This window comes from Ursus americanus, chromosome 33, assembly GCF_024610735.1.
Source record: "Ursus americanus isolate L20-20 chromosome 33, mUrsAme1.1.p, whole genome shotgun sequence".
In the NCBI taxonomy this organism is placed as follows: Eukaryota; Metazoa; Chordata; class Mammalia; order Carnivora; family Ursidae; genus Ursus; species Ursus americanus.
This window is the reverse complement of record NC_142159.1, coordinates 3,827,174-3,847,151: the sequence shown is the minus strand read 5'-3', so window position 1 is coordinate 3,847,151 and position 19,978 is coordinate 3,827,174. Positions and strand designations below refer to the sequence as shown.

Below are 19,978 nucleotides of genomic sequence, written 5' to 3'. Positions count from 1 at the left end.
TTCACAGTGAGTAGGTGGTGGTATTACCGTTTTCAGGAGACTGAGGCTCAAACAGTACCTTGTACAAGGTTTGCATATCAAGAAAGTGTCAAGAGTTGGAATCAAATCAGATCTGTGGCTTCAAAGCTTGTGTTCCTCATTGGAAACAAAATCTCAGCTCGTTCTCTGAACTGTCCTCTCCTATACACAGAATTTGTTCATTCAGGTCCAAGTGACCTGAATTAGATGAACATGAGCTGTATGGGCCTCTTAGCTACCTGTGGCTGAGGCGCTAGGAAGAGATGACAGCAATGAAGAAAATGATATAGCCAAATGGGTTAAAGGAACACATTAGGGGAGTAATGGTTTCGAGTGAATGAATGAGTAGTGAAGAAGTAACTGACCCTTTCCCTGCAGTCTTTTCTTTTTATGGAGATATTTCAAATACCACGAAATTAACCCATTTAAAGTGTATATAGTTCAGTAGTTCCTGTAGTCTTTTGAAGTGGTCGCTTCTTCTCTTTGGATCTAGAGGAGGGTCAAAGGGTCAGTGCACACCTAGGCTGAGGAAGAGTTGGTGGAGCTGACCACTTTGGGTATTGACAAGGATAATAGAGCTGTGTGTCCTGGCAGGTTCAGCTGGCCTTGGGTTTTCATTAAGAATTAGTACAGCAGCACCTGATGAATGTGGGGATTCTGGCTGCCATGCCTGTCCTTCTCCCCTCATAGATATACAACTACCACCGTCACACTTAATAGTTTCTTTTAAATGAGTTCCTCATGTCCCCTTTCTCGGGTTTTGGGGATTTTAGCGCCATTTAGATCAGGCCACTCCTAGCCTTGGCCTAGCATTGGAGAGCTGGCCCTTAGCAATACTGGAAAGCCTCCCAGCTCTCTGCCTTTGTGTCAGCTTATCGGTAGCTCTATTCTCTGTATGCTTCTCTCATTCCTATGTTCTTTCCCTGTTCAGTTTTTCTGAGAAACAATCCATTGTTTTGGATATTTTGGGGGACAGAAACTGATAAACCTAGAATCTCGGAGTTGGAATTCTGTTCATCAGATGTCCCAGTGATTCTCCCAGTGATCCCCAGATGCAAGGGATAAGACTGTGACTTGTACACCTGGGTCAGTGGTACCCAGTTGGATGTTTGGTTCTGGGCTAAAGATTAAAATCTGGGAGTCTTCGGGTATGGCAGTGGATGAGATCATCCAGGAAGAATGTACATGTTGAACAGAGGCTGAATATAAGAACTCTGAGAAACTGGAAAGTAAATAGAGCAAAGTTCCTAAGTGTGTGTGAGGGGATAGGATCCAGAGCACAGGAAAAGGCATCTTTTCTGCTGGATAGAGGGAGAAGTGAAGGTGGCTGTGGAGGTGGAGAAGTTGGTAATTGGGGATGGATGAGGGAGTCCTATGGTCAATCTTCAGAATTTTTCTTCTGGCGAAAGAAGTTCTGTTACTGCCACTGTATCACTTTTAGGAGAGGATTTCAAGATCTTCCCCATTCTAGACTTCTTTCAACACATGGCCCCCAGCACAGAACATGGTATGCCAAGTGTGATCTGGTGGTAGAGAAAAGATTGGGAATACCACTTTCTTTGAAGTAGAGACCCACTTATTAAATGTGACTTATTAAATTTGATTTTACTTTATAGCTTCCATACTAGTTCAGTTCCTCCCTCTAATGCAGCCACTGTCATGAACTTTTATGACCTTCCATCTAATTTATGTGTTTTATACACCTATATATAAATGATTAAAAAATTTTTAAGATAGAGAGAGCACGCGTGTGCAGGGGTGGGGGAGCGGGGAGGCGGGAAGGGGGAGAGGGAGAGAGAAACCCAAGCAGACTCTGAGCTGAGCGTGGAGCCCAACATGGTGCTCAGTCTCAGGACCCTGACATCACGACCCAACCGAAACCAAGAGTCAAGAGTTCAATCGCCTGCGCCACTGAGGCGCCCCCTAAGTGATTTTAAATTTTACGTAACAGTGGCATACTGTATTTATCTTGTGTTTGCTTTTTTTTTTTAACTAAATATGTGGAAAAAATACTTATTTTCTCACTATATAGACTTTTGAATCTATCATATTGGTATTTATATGCTATATAATGTCCCCTAAATAATTGCTTTTATTCTCTGTATATTGCTTTTAATCTAAGTGTAGGATTTTCACAAGTTAAATTTTCTGCTGTTCATTTCAGTCTGTCATCGTACTTATGTAGCTTGATTTTTAAAATCTGCACGTGTACCCTTTCTTACAACTTTGTCTTCCTTTCCTAGGGTAAAGCCCTAAAGCTAAAGGAAAGAAGCTTGTTTAATTATTTGCTGCTCTTAGGCTTCAAAGAATCAGTAGGGGAAGATGGAGCTCATTTTTACTGAGCACCTCCTGTGCTCTGATCACTGTTGGAACTTATTTTAATATGAGCAGAGGACTTTCTCTTGGGCATTTGCCTATTGCTATGGACTTAGTGCACAGGAATCAGCCACTTGAGTGGGATAAGGTGGGGACTCAGAATTCCCACAGGTCCCTCTTCTGGGCTCCCTCGGCTCTCAGCGCATACCATTGAATACTTAACAAGAGTGATTTTGTCCTACTCAACTATAAATGTGTTTTTTTACACTGGCTGTGATCACGTCTCATTTATCTCAAAATGTCTCAGTGGCTGTCCTAGTACTAGGTACCTAAGATGGAGGCATTTGTTCAGAGGTATTAAAGTGGGACTCACTGCCTCCTGTCATGACCATACTTGTGCTGCAGGAACTTCACAGACCAACTGCGGAAGATTTCCAAGGATGCAGGGATGCCCATCCAGGGCCAGCCTTGCTTCTGCAAATACGCGCAGGGGGCAGACAGCGTGGAGCCCATGTTCCGGCATCTCAAGAACACCTACTCAGGGCTGCAGCTCATTATCGTCATCCTGCCAGGGAAGACGCCAGTGTATGGTACAGTTCTCTGGGGACAGTGATAATGAAGATAGGACTCTTCTCAGGGTAGCTACCTGGAGGCTCCTAGGCAGGACTCAGTGTGGGTTCTTTGCTCTAGCCAGAGTTCTTCCTTAATATCAGTATTCCTTTTGAAAGAAAAATATTAGCCTGTATGAGCCATTGAGTTATCCCAGGTCCTGCTTACCTGCTCACACTCCATCCTAGTAACATTTATTGGGGTCCTCTGCGTGCTGGTCTTTATGCCAGGCTAAGCTGAGCCAAATACAGATATGGGTCAGTTCAGATTCCTTCCTATCCCTAGGAGTGTGTTGTCTATCAGGACATTGAGGAGCACACTCAAGCAGAATTTGTGGTGATTCTATAAGTGGTTTGTTGCCTGGGAATGACTTGGACTTTCTGAAAAGTTCTCTCTCTCTCCCACTTTTAAGAATAGGGATGACTATATATATCTCTGGCTCAGTTCTTTTACTCTGCTTTCCCAGCACCTCTTCTGTTTCAGATGAAGAGGTGTCCCTCCTCTTACCTTGTTCAGCCCATGTATGCTTTTGTTCCCATTTCATCCTGCCACTTTTGGGACTTCGTACCCTTTAACCCTCAATCTTATTCATATTCCCCATCCAAGAGTACATCTCCTTTAGCTTTTGTCTTCCTGTTTCTTGTTCTTCTTCGTCATACTTTTTGAATGAGTTCTCCACATTTTCTAGACCCACTTCCTCACCAGCCACTTACCCTTTGCCTCTTTCATCTGTCTTACCTCTTTCTCCAAAACTTCCCCTGCAGAGAGCCATCTGTGACCTTTCTCACTTCTCTTCACTTGACTTTCTCCTGTCTCTCTTTAATTATTTTTGTCATTACCTGATATGCCTGGTATTTTCCAGATTTCTATACCCTGCCTTCTCTGTCTTTGCATTCTAGTGAAATTTTCATTTATTCCAGTTGCTTAAATCATCACCTCTTATTGATAAGTGTTATAATGTATTATTAAATTTTGGTCCAACCTTTGACCTCTCCACTGTTCCCATCTGTCCTTTTGACCTTTCTCCCTTCTATAAGCATTTATTAATCATCTGTGTGTGAAACGCTGTGCTAGGTCCTAAATACATTGGTGAATAAAACATGTAATCTTTGCTCTTATGTGTATTGGTGGACCTCTTTAGTAGCTTGTCTTCTCTCTTTATTAGTAAGCTATTCCTTTACGTCTGCTGTGTTTGGCATTGTAATTGCTCCTGGGTACCTTCATCCAAACTCTGGAGGCAGTCTGTCTTCTCTTTGCTTCATCTCCATCATCTTCTTTTTTTACAGTCTTAAGATCTATTCTCTGCTCTCCACCCACACTTCTCAACTTAGTTCTAACATTTTTTCTTAAATCTTTCTTGAATAAGAAAGATTTTTCATTTACTGGATGAGACCTTTTGTGACTCTACTCCCAAAAAAACCTTCATTGGTATGAATTCACAAAATAAAAATTTTTCAGGGCCCTGATCTTAGTTTAACCTTTTCAGCTTTATCTTGTACTGTTCCCTTTGCTGCACATACTGGAAAGATCACTTGTTCTGGAATTAGATAGAAATGGATTTTAATCCTGGCTATGCCAGTTTACTGATTTAGGCAAATTACGTAAACTTTCTGAGCCTCATAAATTAATTATATAAAAAGCAACGTCTAGCACAGTGCCTGGCACATAGTAGATACTCTAAATGCTCATTTTTTTTAAAAAGATTTTATTTATTTATTCATGAGAGACAGACAGAGAGGCAGAGACAGAGGGAGAAGCAGACTTCCCGTGGAGTAGGGAGCCCAATTGCGGGACTTGATCCTCGGACCCTGGGGTTATGACCTGAGCCAAAGGCAGATACTTAACCGACTGAGCCACCCAGGCACCCTAAATGCTCATTTCTTGCCCGTGCTTTTTAGTCTCTGGCTTTGTTTATATCATTTGCCTTTTTCTAGAATATCTAAGTACTCTTCTTCTTATCCCCCATGTTGCCCTTAAAATTCTGTCAAGTCTCAATTTAAGTGTACTTATTTCTGGAAGCCATCTCTTATCATCCTGCCTAGAGGATAAATCTTTCTCGACTCCTCTGGAAATTTTATCAGGCTGCTGATCAGTTAGTACCTTCCTTGATATCATTTTGAGCATGGAGTAGATCTTCCCACTTCCCTCTGCGTATATAATCTTAAGGTAAAGCCTGCCACTGACACACTGACATGATACTCAGTAATTACTTATGGAGGGAAGTTGGTTGACTCCAGTCCATGTCTCTGGGCCTTTATGGATAACCCTTAGATGCAAAATAAGGATACTTTTTAGGAGAACTGCCTTGAGTAATTATCCACATTTCTGGTTCCCTCCATTAAAGGGAGAATGCAGTATTGGCCTGCTTGGGAGTAGTATAGTGCAGTATGCTTGGGGAAGGCAGTGCTTACTCTGAGAATTTTCCCCACCCTGGGCTCAGTAGTACTATACCTCTCTCCAGTCTCAACCTTGATTAGGACCTTGGGTTTCTTCTACTTACATTCTGTTCCTTGATTATATGCCACTTGGACAATGAACACAATTGCCTAAGAATTAAGCCAACAGATAAGAGGAGCAGTTAGATTCTTCTAAAGACCCTCACCTTCCCTCCTTGGAGGCCAAAGCAAGGTCCACTTGCATTGTGGTTGCCCTGAGAGTATAGAAGTAAGGACAGTGTCACATTTGTCCAGTTCTGATCTGGTCCCACATCTCCTCCTGTCCTTAGTATTTTTAACTCCTTCCTCTCCACTAAATTGATACTATTAGCCTTTTTTTTAATGTAAACTTTTTTTTGTAGTATACGTATAGAAATCTCCAGAGTTCAGTTCAGTGAATTTTTACAAAATGTCACAGCAGGGTAACCAGTACCCAGTTTTAGGAGCAAAACATTACCACAACCTCAGGCTGCTAATCACTATAGCTCCCCATCAATGGTAATCACTATTTTGGCTTCTAATGCCATAGATTCGTTTTGACAGTCTTTGAACTTTATGTAAATGAATCATTTGTTACGTACTTTTTTTGTGTCTGGCTTTTTACTCAACATTAAGTTTATGAGATTCATCCATGTTTGTTTAGTCGTAGTTTGTTATAGTTTTTCCATTAGATGAATATAACAATTTACATGTATTTATCTGTTCTATCAGTGGGCATATTTGTGTTGTTCCAGTTTTTACTATTATAAATAATGCCTCAGTGAACATTCTTGTACATATCCTTTGAACATATATACCTATTTCCATTGGGTGTGTATCTAGGAGGAGTTTTATTTATTTGTTTTTAAAGATTTTATTTATTTGTCAGAGAGAGAAAGAGCGCACAGGCAGGGGGGACAGCAGGCAGAGGGAGAAGCAGGCTCCCTGCTGAACAGGGAGCCCGATGCTGGGCTCCATCCCAGAACCCTGGGCTCATGACCTGAGCCGAAGGTAGACAGATGCTTCACCGAGCGAGCCACCCAGGTGCCCCTCTAGGAGGCATTTTAAGTGTATAGTTTACATTTCTGCCAGCAGTGTATGAGAGCTCTAGGTATTTTATATCCTTACCAAACTTATCTCTTTCATTTTAGCTGTTTTTTATGGTGTGTTTTGCTTTTAATTTGATTTCTCTGGTGATTGATAAAGTTGGGTATCTTTTTATATGTCTGTTGGCTATTTCACTAGCCTCTTTTTAAAGTGTCTTACTCAGGTTTTTCTCTTTTCTTATTGCCTTAACTACTACCTTTTTCTTATTGATTGATTTATAGGTGATTGATTTATTGGTTTATAATTCCTTTATTTAATATGTATGTGTATTATACACGTCTTCTCTGCTTTGTGGCTTGCCTTTTTACTTTCTTAATGGAGTCTTTTGTTGAACAGAAATTTAAAATTTTAATGTAGTCCAAATTGTGTAACATTTTTTCTTTTTCTTTTTTTTTTTTTTTTAAGATTTTATTTATTTATTTGACAGAGATAGAGACAGCCAGTGAGAGAGGGAACACAAGCAGGGGGAGTGGGAGAGGAAGAAGCAGGCTCATAGCGGAGGAGCCTGATGTGGGGCTCGATCCCAGAATGCTGGGATCACGCCCTGCGCTGAAGGCAGGCGCTTAACCGCTGTGCCACCCAGGCGCCCCTGTGTAACATTTTTTCTTTATGGCTAGCAATTTCTGTGTCCTGCTTAAGAAATCCCAAGATCGTAAGGTACTAGTCTATGTTTTCTTTTAAATGTGTGTTTTTTGTTTTTTTTAACCTTTCACATTTAGAATTAGTCTGTCTCCTCCAGAAACTCTTGCCTTCTTCATCTCCTGGCAGTGGTTCCTCTGCTGGTGCAAAGCCTAGAATCTCAGCCTCCTGCCCACACCTAGAATCAGCAAATATACCCAGGGTAAAAGCAGCTGCAGAAGATAGCTCACCTTGGTGAGATTCTCTTCCTCTCTGGAGTTTTTGCCCCTTCAGTTCTTGTCTCAGCACCTCTCTGTTGCCTTTAAAGGATGATTTCTATATTTTGTCTGGCTTTTCTGAATGTTATCTGTGAAGCATTGGTTGGTCACGAACTATTCCATCTCTCTCCGCAGTGGAAATGATCATTTTAGCTTTTTAAACATGTTCTGGTCTCTCTCATTGAAAACATACTAAATCCTTCATTGATCCCACATCTCCTCCTTGGCACTTTATATCACAAAAATCGTTTTTGCCTCTAAACATTAGTTTTTTGCCTTGATATCAATTCAAAGGACATTTCTGGGGGTGCTGGAGTTTAAGCCCCACATTGGGCTTCATGCTGGGTGCAGAGCCTACTTTAAAAAAAAACAAAACAAAACAGAAAAAGAAAGGACATTTCTGGTCCTTATTTTACTAGATCTCTTAGCATTTGATTTTGTTGAACACTTGCTCCTTCTTGAAACCCTCTCTTCCCTTGGTATTCATGATACAACACTATCTTCCTCCTAGTTCTCTAGGTATTTCTCCTTTGCAGACTCATCTTCTTAACTGTTCTGCAAATATTAGGAGTTCTTCAAGGTTCAGGTCTAAGCCCTACTCCTTTCACCTGTTCTCTTCCTTGATGATCTCATTATGTTCATACCTTTAATTACTATCTGTCCAAAATATCTAACAAATTTGTATCTCCTTTCAGACTGCTTTTGACCTTTCAACTACTATTCTCATTGCCTAATTGATATCCTCAGTGGGATGACCCAAAAGCACTTCAAATTCAGAATGTTTCAGAAACAGTTTATGACCTATCTGTTTTATTACAAAAGCTAACAACTTGAAGTTATCCATAAACATTCTTCTTCCTTACATATATCATCTCGGAATCCCTTAAATATCTCTTGAATCTGTTTGTTTCTTTCCATCTAAGCAACTGTCTTCTTAGTACAAGCTACCTTCAATTCTTGCTAGATCAGTCCGATGACCACATTCTTTCTCTTACACCATGGTTCCTTTGCTCTTCTTTTTAGTTACTTTGGCTTTTCAGTTTCTCAAACATATCTCTTACCATAGTGCATTTTTGCATGCTGTTCCCCCTCTCTGGAATGCTCTGTCCCAACTCTGCCTCTCTTCTGAGTGCTTTTCTACCTTTGGGTTTCATTTCTCTCATTATTTAGTCCTTTCCTGGCTGGGTTATTACCCCCATTATATGCTCTCATATCTTCATGAAGTTTTCTGTTGTAGCATTTATCATTGTTGTACTTTTCATGACTTTTAAGATTAGTCACTAGACAGTAACCACTGTGATTAGGGACCCTATGGTTCTGGTTACCATTGTGTTCTTACCACCTTGTATCCTGCCTGACATCTAATCAGCATTCAGTAAATATTTGTTGAATGCACTAATTAGTTCTCTCCCTGCCTATAGCTGAAGTGAAACGTGTTGGAGATACACTCTTGGGAATGGCTACACAGTGTGTGCAAGTGAAGAATGTGGTCAAGACCTCGCCTCAGACTCTGTCCAACCTCTGCCTGAAGATCAATGTCAAACTTGGTGGCATTAACAACATCCTAGTCCCACACCAGCGGTATGAACTCTATTGCTCACTTACCCTGTCAAGCAAGGTACCATGTCAGGGATTGACAAAACGATAGGACTCTGGCCAGGCAGAGTGAATCAGACACAAGGGAGAGATGACCAAAATGGGTGCTAGATGGTGCCAGAAAGAGAAGACCCAACTTCTCACCATTTGTTTTCTCTTCTTTGTTTAGCTCTGCCGTCTTTCAACAGCCAGTGATATTCCTGGGAGCAGATGTTACACACCCCCCAGCAGGGGATGGGAAAAAACCTTCTATCACAGCAGTGAGTGATACTCTCCAGCTTCTTCTTAAGGTTCTCATTTTAGCTCTGAGCACCGAAGACTACACATATCTCCTTTTCTCAGCTCTGACGCTTGACCCTTCATAAGAACTTTTTTTTCAGCTGATCATCCCCATTAACTACTCCCTTGGTATCTTCATAAAACTAACTCTGTATGGTATCTGTATTTCAGAGAGAGCAGTGAGAGTTTAGGCGGTGGCCAGAGACTTTGCCCAGTCTACATCACTCTTGCTCTGTTTTCAGATTTCTCTCTCTTTCTCTATGCCCACTTTTGGGACATGGGAAAGACCAGGTCTCTTCTCTGAAATCCTTTTGAAAGTGGTTACTTAGTTGCTGGGACTGTCCTTTCCTCTTCCCCATCCCTACCCCTGATCCATCTAGTAGATTAGATGTCTTTCCAATCCCTCTCCTGACTTCTCTGCTCCCCATCACTTGAGGCTTCCGAATTGCTAGAGGGATCAGGCCTTCCTTCCCACTTTTCTTTCCTCAACCCTCACATTTCTCTAGGCAGACTGGGCTAAGTACAGTAAATGCAGGGAAATCCTGTACTGTGCTTGTCCTTGTTTTCCTTGTGGCCATCCGTCCTAGGCTCTGTCCACTGTCCCCTTTGAAAATGATGTTAACTCCTACCTCCTGCAGGAATACTCTTCACTGTGGTTCCTGGGTAGATTAATACTTGAATTGAGAAAAGGACAAACTTGTGGCTCTTTGAGCCAGTAGTGCTACAACTTCACTTGCCCTCCTGCAAGGGGTAAGAAAATTGAACTTATCAAGTACATGCTGTGGTCTAGGTCCTATGCAAGGTGTTTTATACGTACCACAGTAGCACTGCAGGCAGGTGGCGTTCTTACCTATTTGAGAGGAAGAAAAAGATCAGATAGATTAAATAATTTCTGCATGTGTGATAGAGATTGAAACCAGGACTCATTGAATCCAAAACCCTACTAATTCGATTGCATAGTTTTCTTGCTAAGAAGCTTCCCCAAATCTACATCCTAACAGTGTTGGGAGGGTGGAGGTTCTGGAGGCTGATCCTGCCTCTTTGATTGCTAGGTGGTAGGCAGTATGGATGCCCACCCCAGCCGTTACTGTGCTACTGTGCGGGTGCAGCGACCCCGGCAGGAGATCATTGAAGACTTATCCTACATGGTGCGTGAGCTGCTCATCCAGTTCTACAAGTCTACCCGCTTCAAGCCTACCCGCATCATCTTCTACCGAGATGGGGTTCCTGAAGGCCAGCTCCCCCAGGTAGGGCCCAAAGTAGGTGGAGAAAACCTTTACATAGGGGCCAGAGGGCCTAATGGGTGCAGAGAGTACTGCTGTCTTTTTTAAAGCTATTGGCATTGGGAGGTGGTACTTTGAGAGCTTTGCTAAATGGCAGTAGGCTTAGGAGCAGAGATCACAACTGAGAGGTGGTATGCATAAGCCTCTATAGACCTTCCTTGTAACAGAAGAGCCTCAGTGCCTATTTACTAATTGGTTCATGTTGATTCTTTAGACCAGTAGTTCTCAAAACTTAAGCATGCATCAGGATCATCTAGAGGACTTGTTACAACAGTTCGCCGGGCTATAAGAATTTCTAATTCATCTAGCCTACGATGGTCCCTAGAATTTGTAGTTCTTTTTTTTTGTTGTTGTTGTTTTAAGATTTTATTTATTTGAGAGACGGAGAGAGAGACACAGAGCACGAGTTGGGGGAGGAAGAAAGAGAGAGGGAGGAAGCAGGCTCCCCGCCGAGCAGAGAGCCTGACGTGGGGCTCTATCCTAGGACCCCGGGATCATGACCTGAACCAAAGGCAGATGCTTAACTGACTGAGCTGCCCAGGCACCACCTAGAGTTTATAGTTGACAAGTTCCTAGGTAGGTGATGGTCTGGAGTCCACACTTTGAGAACTGCTGGTGACATTCCTTCAGAATGTTCCTCCTATTCTTTGTCCCTGCCAAGCCTTCATATTCTTTTGTTTAGAGTTTATAATGAACTGGTCTCCTTGACTACCATTTAATATTAATTTAACTGTCATTTATTGAGTACTCTTATGTACTATGAGTTGTGGTAAGCATTTCACATGTGTTCTAATTAATGCTTAGAATAACCCTATGGAATAATAATTATCGCATTTGACAGATGAGGAGGCTTGGAAATGTTAAATGATTTCTTCGGTGTCAACCAAGCTATACAGTCATGGAACTGGGATTCAGACAAATTGGTCTGATTCGAGTTTATGCTCTTAAACATTATGCTCAATTTTCTCTCATCATCCAGCGTTACCTAAAACAGTAAACAAATTTATCCTATCATTTCTCTGTTCAGGAATGTCTAGTGGCTTCACATAGTCTTGGGTTAAAATTCAAACTGCTTAGCAAAGCAATCAGCAGTTATTAAGCCTATTAAGATTTTCTATGCTTTTACGTAATTAATCTGTTACACTTTTCACAACAGTTTTGTGAGGCTAGTCCTATTAGTAACTTTAGTAGATGTGGAGAAAATGAAACTTAGAAGGGCTACTTTAAGTAGCTTGCTTACAGGAATACAACTAGATAAAGCTTGGGTTTAAACCTAGTTTTAATTGATTTCCATTCTCTATATTTCTACCATATAGTTTTGACTCCCTGTATCTGACTTCTAAAACCATAAGGCAACCATTGCATATGGTTATTTACTTATGGGTCCTTCTTTAGCTAGTCCATATTCTTATAATCCTACTTCTTTGTAGGACTGAATTCATCTACTCCCTTTGTACCACTTCCTGAACTGTGTGCCTGCTCTTCTCTGATGGTCTCAACACTGTCTGCTCTTGGAGCTCACAGGGGAATTCCTGTTATCCTCCTGATCCTGAAATTGACCTTACTTTGGGCATTGTGATTTTAGTGATGTCTATGTGCTTTGGTTCTGTGTCTTGATATTAGGTCTCTTTATGAATAGGAACCAGGTGAGTGCTTTCTGCTGATGCCAAGCCTCCTGGCCAAGGTTTTTTAGCAACATATCATATTAACTGAGTAAAAGGCTGATTTTGACAGAAGGGCTCTGTCATCTGTAATGGTTGGGTGTCTGTTTATAAAGGGAGACTGAGCAAAAAGCCATATTACAAATGGCAACTTCTTAGTTCACAAAGATATGACTCAAGAGGAGCTATGTCTCATTGTCTCCCTCCTCACCCTGTGCCTAGATCCTCCACTATGAGCTACTGGCCATTCGTGATGCCTGCATCAAACTGGAAAAGGACTACCAGCCTGGGATCACTTACATTGTGGTGCAGAAACGCCATCATACCCGCCTTTTTTGTGCTGACAAGAATGAGCGAGTGAGTGAGAAATTGAGGAAGCCACCCACCCTCATCCTGTCTCCCTTCTCTTAATATGGAAGAAGCCCTTGAGATAAATCTGGGCTTGGTTTGTCTATCCTCCCAGCTCTTGTCCTTCCTCTGCCACCTTCTTCTCTTTTTTCCTTTCTCCCCTCCTGCCCTTATACTTCCTCTCCCTCCTCCTACCTCCCTGGCCTATAGACCCCTATATAGACCAGCTCCCAGAGAAGGGAAAGAGAACTACTACTTATTGAACTTCTCTTATATGTCAGACACTGTACAAGGTATCTTCCTCACAGCAGCCCTATGAGGTAGGTACTATTATTACTTCCATTTTAACCTCAGAAAGCTTAAATGACTTACTAAGGTCACACAGCTAATGAATGGTGAAATCAGCACTTAACCACAGGTTTGTGTGACAGTAGAAGCCCACTATTTCAAGATCTGATACCCTCTGGGAACAGCAACTTCTGCTTTACTTTTAGATTCTGGTAGACTCAGAGTAGAATTCAGTTGGGGCCCTACTTAGGGCCAGGCCGATCTTGGGATCTTGTTTGTTTTTGTCTCTATACAGATTGGGAAGAGTGGTAACATCCCAGCTGGGACAACTGTGGACACAAACATCACCCACCCATTTGAGTTTGACTTCTATCTGTGCAGCCATGCAGGCATCCAGGTAGCCGGGCTATGTCCAGGGGTTTCCAATGGGTCAAAGATGAGTTGATTATTCCCACTGCCTCTAAAATATATCCGTTGTCACTGAGGGCATTCAGAAAAGGATTATTCTCTTAATAAGCCTTTAGCGTACTTGAACAGAAGTACATTTTGAACATCTTAGGCAGGGCTGCCCATAACAAGGGTGTTTTATGACATAGGTGGCTTTGTGTCTGCCTTTTTGTGGGTGGGTCTTCCAACCCAACCACACTTTTTTTTTTTTTTTTTAAGATTTTATTTATTTGACACCAGAGAGAGAGAGAGAGCACAAGCAGGGGGAGCGGCAGGCAGAGGAAGAAGCAGGCTCCCTACTGAGCAGAGAGCCCGATGTGGGATTTGATTCCAGAACCCTGGGATCATGACCTGAGCCGAAGGCAGATGCTTAACCAACTGAGTCACCCAGGCGTCCCCCCCACCACACTCTTAACAGTGATCCTGGTCCTTAGCATTGGCCATCTCTTCTGCCCAGCGTGGGGCCCTCTCACTTTCCTATCTTCCCAGGGCACCAGCCGACCATCCCATTACTATGTCCTTTGGGATGACAACCGTTTCACAGCGGATGAGCTCCAGATCTTGACATACCAGCTGTGCCACACTTATGTACGATGCACACGCTCCGTCTCTATCCCAGCACCTGCCTACTATGCCCGCCTGGTGGCTTTCCGGGCACGATACCACCTAGTGGACAAGGAGCATGACAGGTGAGGCCTGGGATCAAACTCGCTTCCCTTTTGCTTTAGCCTCTGGTACCAGATCCTCTCAACTTTCCTTAGGCAGAAGGAAGTGAATATTGTACAATATGATATCCTTGGGCTCATCTGCCCAAATGCGGGTTGGGACTTTCTTTTAAGTTGGTATGGGAATTGGTACTCTGGATGGGGGAATGGATTAGCAGCAGCTCAGTGCACCAGGAAGGACTTCTTTCATTTTTGCTTTTCAGTGGAGAGGGGAGCCACATATCGGGGCAGAGCAATGGGCGGGACCCCCAGGCCCTGGCCAAAGCCGTGCAGGTTCACCAGGATACTCTGCGCACCATGTACTTCGCTTGAAGGCAGAACGCTGTTACCTCACTGGATAGAAGAAAGCTTTCCAAGCCCCAAGAGCTGTGCCGCCCAAATCCAGAGGAAGCAAGGAGGAGGGAGGGTAGGGAGGAGTTCAGAAGGCCTTGTTTCCTTCTACAAAGGGGGCAAAAGGGTGGGGAACAGGGCCAGTAAGCCAGACCACCAGCCAGAAATCTCTGATGTCCACCTCATGACCCCCACTCCTCACCCCATCTTGTCACATCTGGCCCTGACCCCACTGGACCAAGAGGGGCAGCACTGGTGCCCACCATACTCACAGGTGTCTCATGTGACTCACAGTGCTAAAGACTCATGCCTGACAGCTTGGTAAGGTCGGCTCTGCAGCCCCGCGGACAAAAGCTGGTAGGTTTGGGTTTGCTACTTTAGATGGGAGAGTGAGGGGCTTGAGAAAGTGGGTGGGAGGAGGGAAGGATTTTTTAGGAGCCTTAATCAGAAAAGGTCTAGATTTGTTTAAGAGGAAAAACGAAACCAGACCCAGATCAATATTTTAGAATACTAGATGTTTTAATGGGTTGAAAATCCAGTTTGTAGGAAGATTTTTAATGCTAATGATTTTGGTTGCTCCTCCCCCAGCTGCCACCCCCCACCTTTCCCTTATTCCTTTCTCTCCACCTTTTCTACCCCACCTCACACCTCCTCCCTGACAGACATCCAGCCCCTAGTAAGACTTAAGGCACTATGGCACTTAGCTCTGAAGTGACACGACCCTGTCTTCCTTCCGCCTACTGGTGGGTAACCAGTGCCTTCCCTGTAACGGTAATGCTGCAGAACTGCAACCTTTTGTACCTTTCTTTGGGGGGATGGGGTGGGGGTGGGAGAGGAGGTAGGTGGGGAAGAAATACTCCTAACCCAACAAGCCTCCAGCCAGAGCGCCAGCTATTTTGCATTCAGAGGAATTGACTTCCATATTCATTGAGCTTTTAAGAAGATCACAACCTCAAGATGGTTAAAGTCCATTGACATTTGCACTTTCAGACATGACAAGTCTTGGAGCTGCTGAGATGACTGGCCCCTGGCCTTTCCACTTAACACCTCCTTTTCTCGCTGTCCCCCCAGCCTCCCCATCTGCCTGGGTCTGGAGTTACTTTCATAGCATTTCTCATTCTTGGCTTCTTTTTTCCCCTGATGGTCAAGTCGCTTATGTTTCAATATTTCTTAACTGGGGTGTCTTATAACAAGAGGTCTAAACAAAGGTCTAAAATAAGAAAAAAGAGCAAAAACTAAATGTTATTTTTATACCATAACTTGAGTCTATTGCCAAAATCTGGAAATCCCTCCCATGCCCAATAAGTTTACATCCCAGAAACATTGAGCCATCAGCAGGAACTATGTACCTGACTTGTTCTTTGGCCTGGATAGGTAGAGGGTGGTTATCTCCCCATGGCGGAGCTCAGGCTCCATCCTTCCCCTGTGCAGATAATATCTTTTTCTTACTATAGGCTCCCTCCTCTGCACTGCCCTGCACTCTTTCCTGCAAGTGCATCTACCCTTTCTCTGGACTGTCCTCTGACACTTTGGCTCATCCCTGGTTCCAGTGTGTCTTCTGGACAGGCTGGAGAATTTTGCTGCTCCCTATTGCTTCTGTTTACACAAATGAATTTTTCCCAGTTTCCCACTAGGGCATGTGAGTGGGTGGCATGGGCCTTTGTTTTGTTTTGTTTTTTGTCTCCCTGGATAAAGATGGGGTTTGGCTGTCTTGCAGAACTGGAAAAGTAGGGGGTTTCTAGCTTGGTGCCTGCTGGCCTTGAGGCAAGGCCCCCTCTTTCCTTAACTGTTCATTTTTTTCCTATCCCACTGCTTGGGATGAGGAGTTGCAACTTCAGTGTGGAAGGTCCTCTTTTTGAGGAGCTTGGGCTTGGGTTTGCCCCAATCTGGTGATGAAGCCATGACACTTTACACCTAGCTCAGGCTTGGAGGCCGGTCTGAATCCTGGCCTGTGTGCTTAGAGCTACCATTTCCCCTCCCCAGCAGCCCTTGTACAGACCCAGATTTGCTATGCAAAACAGTCTATCCCAGGTTCTGTTCTGGTTGGCTACTTTGTTCAGCGACTTCACAAAACGTAGCACAAACATTGATTATGGAGAAGGCATCAGGACTGTTGAGTAACTCCTCCTCTACTTCTTTCCTCCTGGCTACAGCATGGGGTGCCCCATGGGCACAGCCCAGCTGAAGAATGGAATGGAGGGCTCTGGGAGGAGGCAGCTCACTGGAGAGCCTACATTCCTTACACAAGTGCCTAAAGAGAGTGATGCCAACACTCCATCTGCCCTGTCCATCGCCTTCATATACTGTCTACTTCGTGTTCCGTCACCCTTTGGGGAGGGGAGCTCTCTTGGGACAATGGGCTCTGCATGTTCTCTTCTTGGGTGCATTTAGGGGCTGGGATCAGGGCACTGTTCCTGGAGGGTCCAGTCATTCACCAGCATTTGCAAATATCCATAGGGAGCTGGTGGTAGCCACCTACTCTCAGCAACAAGTTTATGTTCTCTCCTTTTTCTCTCTTTGCCTCACTCTCTCCATTTAGGTTTTGAGCTGGGGCCTGAAATGCATTTTTTAGCCCTTTGGCACTGCACATGCCATTCAAGAAATAAAAAGCAAGAGAAGCGGTTTGGGCAATGGCAAGAAAATGACTTCTTGCTCTGATTTTTTTTTTTTTTTTTTTTAATCTTTGAGACTTGAAAAATGCCCTTGACCTTAAGGGTTATTCTTGTTTGAAAGATGGTGCATGCAGATTGAGAAGTGGTTTTAGCAGCAAGCTTTGGCTTTCTTGGATTTGGTTTAAGTGGTGCTTCTTACTTGTGCTCTGAGGAATTGTTGGGGGGACCCCAGCCTCATCCTCTTGGACAGGTCTCTTGCTCCCTTTGTTCTACTCTCTTACCTCTCTTTTCTACTTCTCTCTTTCCCTGGCATCCTTTTCCTTTTTTCAATTCACTAAGCTTGTTTGCTGGCCTGCCTGCCTATGTGATGATGAATTCTCTGCATGGCTATGATAATCCCACTGTTAGCTAGCAAGGTCAGGCTTAGCTCCTTGGCTGCAGAAGACCAAGAATCTGTTCCCCAAGCCTGGTAATGTTCTCTCTGGGCTGGACTGCCATCAACGTTACACAAGGGCAGAGCAGCAGGCCTGCCTACCTGGCGTGAAATCAGGAGGGCTTCTGACAACTTCCATACCTGTCCACTCCTTGGAGTTGGTTTTTCTCATTGCTTTTTTCTAGATCTGGTTCCATTTCTCTACCTGGGGCCTCCCTTTTTTGAGGCTGTCCTAGGGTTAAGCTACTTGGTTTCCAGGGTTGGAGGGTTTGGGGTTGGACATGGGGGAAGAAGAGAGTGATGGGAAGAGAATGGAAAGAATTTGGATAAAAGATGGGAAAGAGCACTGTTCATTGGTCATTTTTCCAGTCCAGTCTGACCCATTTGGGGGTTGAGGTGCTACTATTGAACTCGGGATAAGCCTGGGGCTATTGTTGATGGGAACTTAGGTTTAGAATAATGTTGACAAGGAAGATACCTAAAAGCATGAAACCTCCTTAAAAAGCTCCTGGTTCCCACCTACTAGATAGCTCCACTGTGGCCGCCTCTTTGGCTAAGCAACAATGTTCTTGGATGGTGGTTGTTTTGTTTTGTTTTGTTTTGTTTTGTTTTGTTTTGTTTTGTTTTGTTTGGGGGGGTGGTCCAGAATTCAGTAAATGAGGCTAGCACTCAGGATGGGCAGCCAAGGGGACATTTTGAATTCTTAGCTGGCCCATGGGGTATCTATCTGCAAGGCTGGTGGGGCAGTGTTTTAGACCTGGCATCATGTGTAACAAAGAATGGAAGTTCCTTCCCCTTCAGGGTGGAAAGTCATCTCAAACTAGCCAAAATGCAGTTTTGGAAACTATATTGGGGGAAGTTATTTTTTATATTTACTGGGCATAGGCCAATCCAGGATGGTAGCTGGGATGCCTTCCTTCTTAAAGTCTGATCATGGCAGGGATATGCAGGGCACTCTTTCCTATTTAGCCTTCTAAGCAGATTGGGGAGGAGGGATTCTCTGATTTTCTCTTTCCCCCCTTTTATTAGGACTTGCCTTCTCCCTAGGCAGGGAGAGAGGCTAGGTTGGTGCTCTCCCCTTACTCTATTCCTACTGACTTAGAACCTCTGGCTGCTGTTTTGGAGCCTAAGAATGGGAGTGGAGGGAGTAGGCTCAAAACAAAACAGAATAAGGTGGGGAAGGCAGATTTCCTTCTTTAAAAAGGAAAATAGGAAACCCTCCAAGGATTGTGCAAGTAAAGACAATGTGTCAAATGCACTGAGTCCCCTGGTGTAGTAGCAATAAGGAAAAATGAAATGACTTTCCTGTGCACACAGTCCAACCTGATTGGTGTGTGATGTTGCACTTAGCAGCCATCTGGTGGGCATGTGTGACTACTCTGGGTTTCACTTTAGTTTCTAAACTTTTTATCCCTCTCAAGTCCAGCATGGATGGGGAAATGTCCCTGGAGCCCCACAGCTGTGTACTTGTTTGCATTTGTTTCCCTTTGAGACTTGTGTTTGTGTCCTGCTTTGAGCTGTACCTTGTCCAGTCCATTGTAAAATTATCCCAGCAGCTGTAATGTACAGTTCCTTCTAAAGCAAGCAACAGCAGCAGCACAATTCTGTGTTTTATAAAGACAACAGTGGCTTCTATTTCTAAAGTGCGGTCTCTCTGTCTCTTTCCCCCCACTCCCATTAGCAAAGAAAACTGTTGGGATTAATTATATCTCTGATAGATTTTAAGTTAGAGTATTAGATTGTTACAAGAGCAAAACCATCACTTCTATAGGAAAGTGGATAAAAAACACCAGAGTTTTTCTAGTTTCAAGAAAAACTACAGATTATATGTAACCATACTTCACAAAGCCTCCATTTATTCTTCATTCAACAAACCATGCAAAGCACTGTGTCCAGCAGTATTGTTGGGGGAGAAAGGAAGCACAATTCAGAAAGGAGGAAAACCGTGTCTGTCTCCTTAAGGAGCTTAAAGTTTGGTGGAGGATATAAGTGGCCAAATGGTTCCCTAACCAAATGATGAGGGACTGAAACAAAGCTATAAAACTATAGCAGTGAAGACAGGAAAGGGAAGATTTTTGAGATACACTCAGAAGCTAGACTTAATAGTACTCAATAGATGGTGGAAAGGAAAGAGAGGAGTAGAGGCTAATAATGCTCAGGTTCCTGCTTGAGCACTGAATATATTGGGACATTCTTCTAACCAAGACTGGGGAGAAGGGAGACTATAGAAGAAAGGTGGTGAATTTTGTGAAGACAGCCTTGTATAGACTGAGTTTAGAGGTTCCCATGAGGCAACAAGTTTAAGGTTTCCAGTAAACACTTATATTTTGGTGCTCAGGGAAGACTACAAAACTGCAGTTGTAGATAATGGAATTCATACTCCTATAGATGGTAGGTAAAGCCATAGGAATGAACAAGATGGCTTAGAAAAAGACTAGAGCAAGAAAACAGTGTCCAACTCCAGGAAACACAATTTAAAGGATGGGAGGAAGCTGAAGCTAAGAAGACTGTGGAATCGCTATAGATACCTTGTATATTTTTTACTTAATGAAGTGGGAGAAAAGTCAGGAGAATGGAATAGGATCTAAGAAGGGCATAATTAACAACATGAACTGC

General features: G+C 43.4%; 1 protein-coding gene across 5 annotated transcripts in view; it reads left to right on the top strand.

Annotated features, from left to right (window-relative positions):
- The window catches only part of AGO1 (argonaute RISC component 1), a 35,178-nt gene extending 16,181 nt beyond the window's left edge, over positions 1–18,997 (top strand). For all 5 annotated transcript variants that reach the window (XM_045782430.2, XM_045782431.2, XM_045782428.2 and 2 more), the window contains 8 exons: positions 2,740–2,924; positions 8,782–8,941; positions 9,126–9,216; positions 10,288–10,482; positions 12,402–12,536; positions 13,111–13,212; positions 13,752–13,951; positions 14,191–18,997. In XM_045782430.2, the coding sequence (XP_045638386.1) occupies positions 2,740–2,924; positions 8,782–8,941; positions 9,126–9,216; positions 10,288–10,482; positions 12,402–12,536; positions 13,111–13,212; positions 13,752–13,951; positions 14,191–14,299 (1,177 nt within the window). In that variant the 3' untranslated portion in view covers positions 14,300–18,997. The remainder of the gene's footprint in view (positions 1–2,739; positions 2,925–8,781; positions 8,942–9,125; positions 9,217–10,287; positions 10,483–12,401; positions 12,537–13,110; positions 13,213–13,751; positions 13,952–14,190) is intronic.
- The last annotated feature ends 981 nt before the right edge of the window (positions 18,998–19,978 follow it).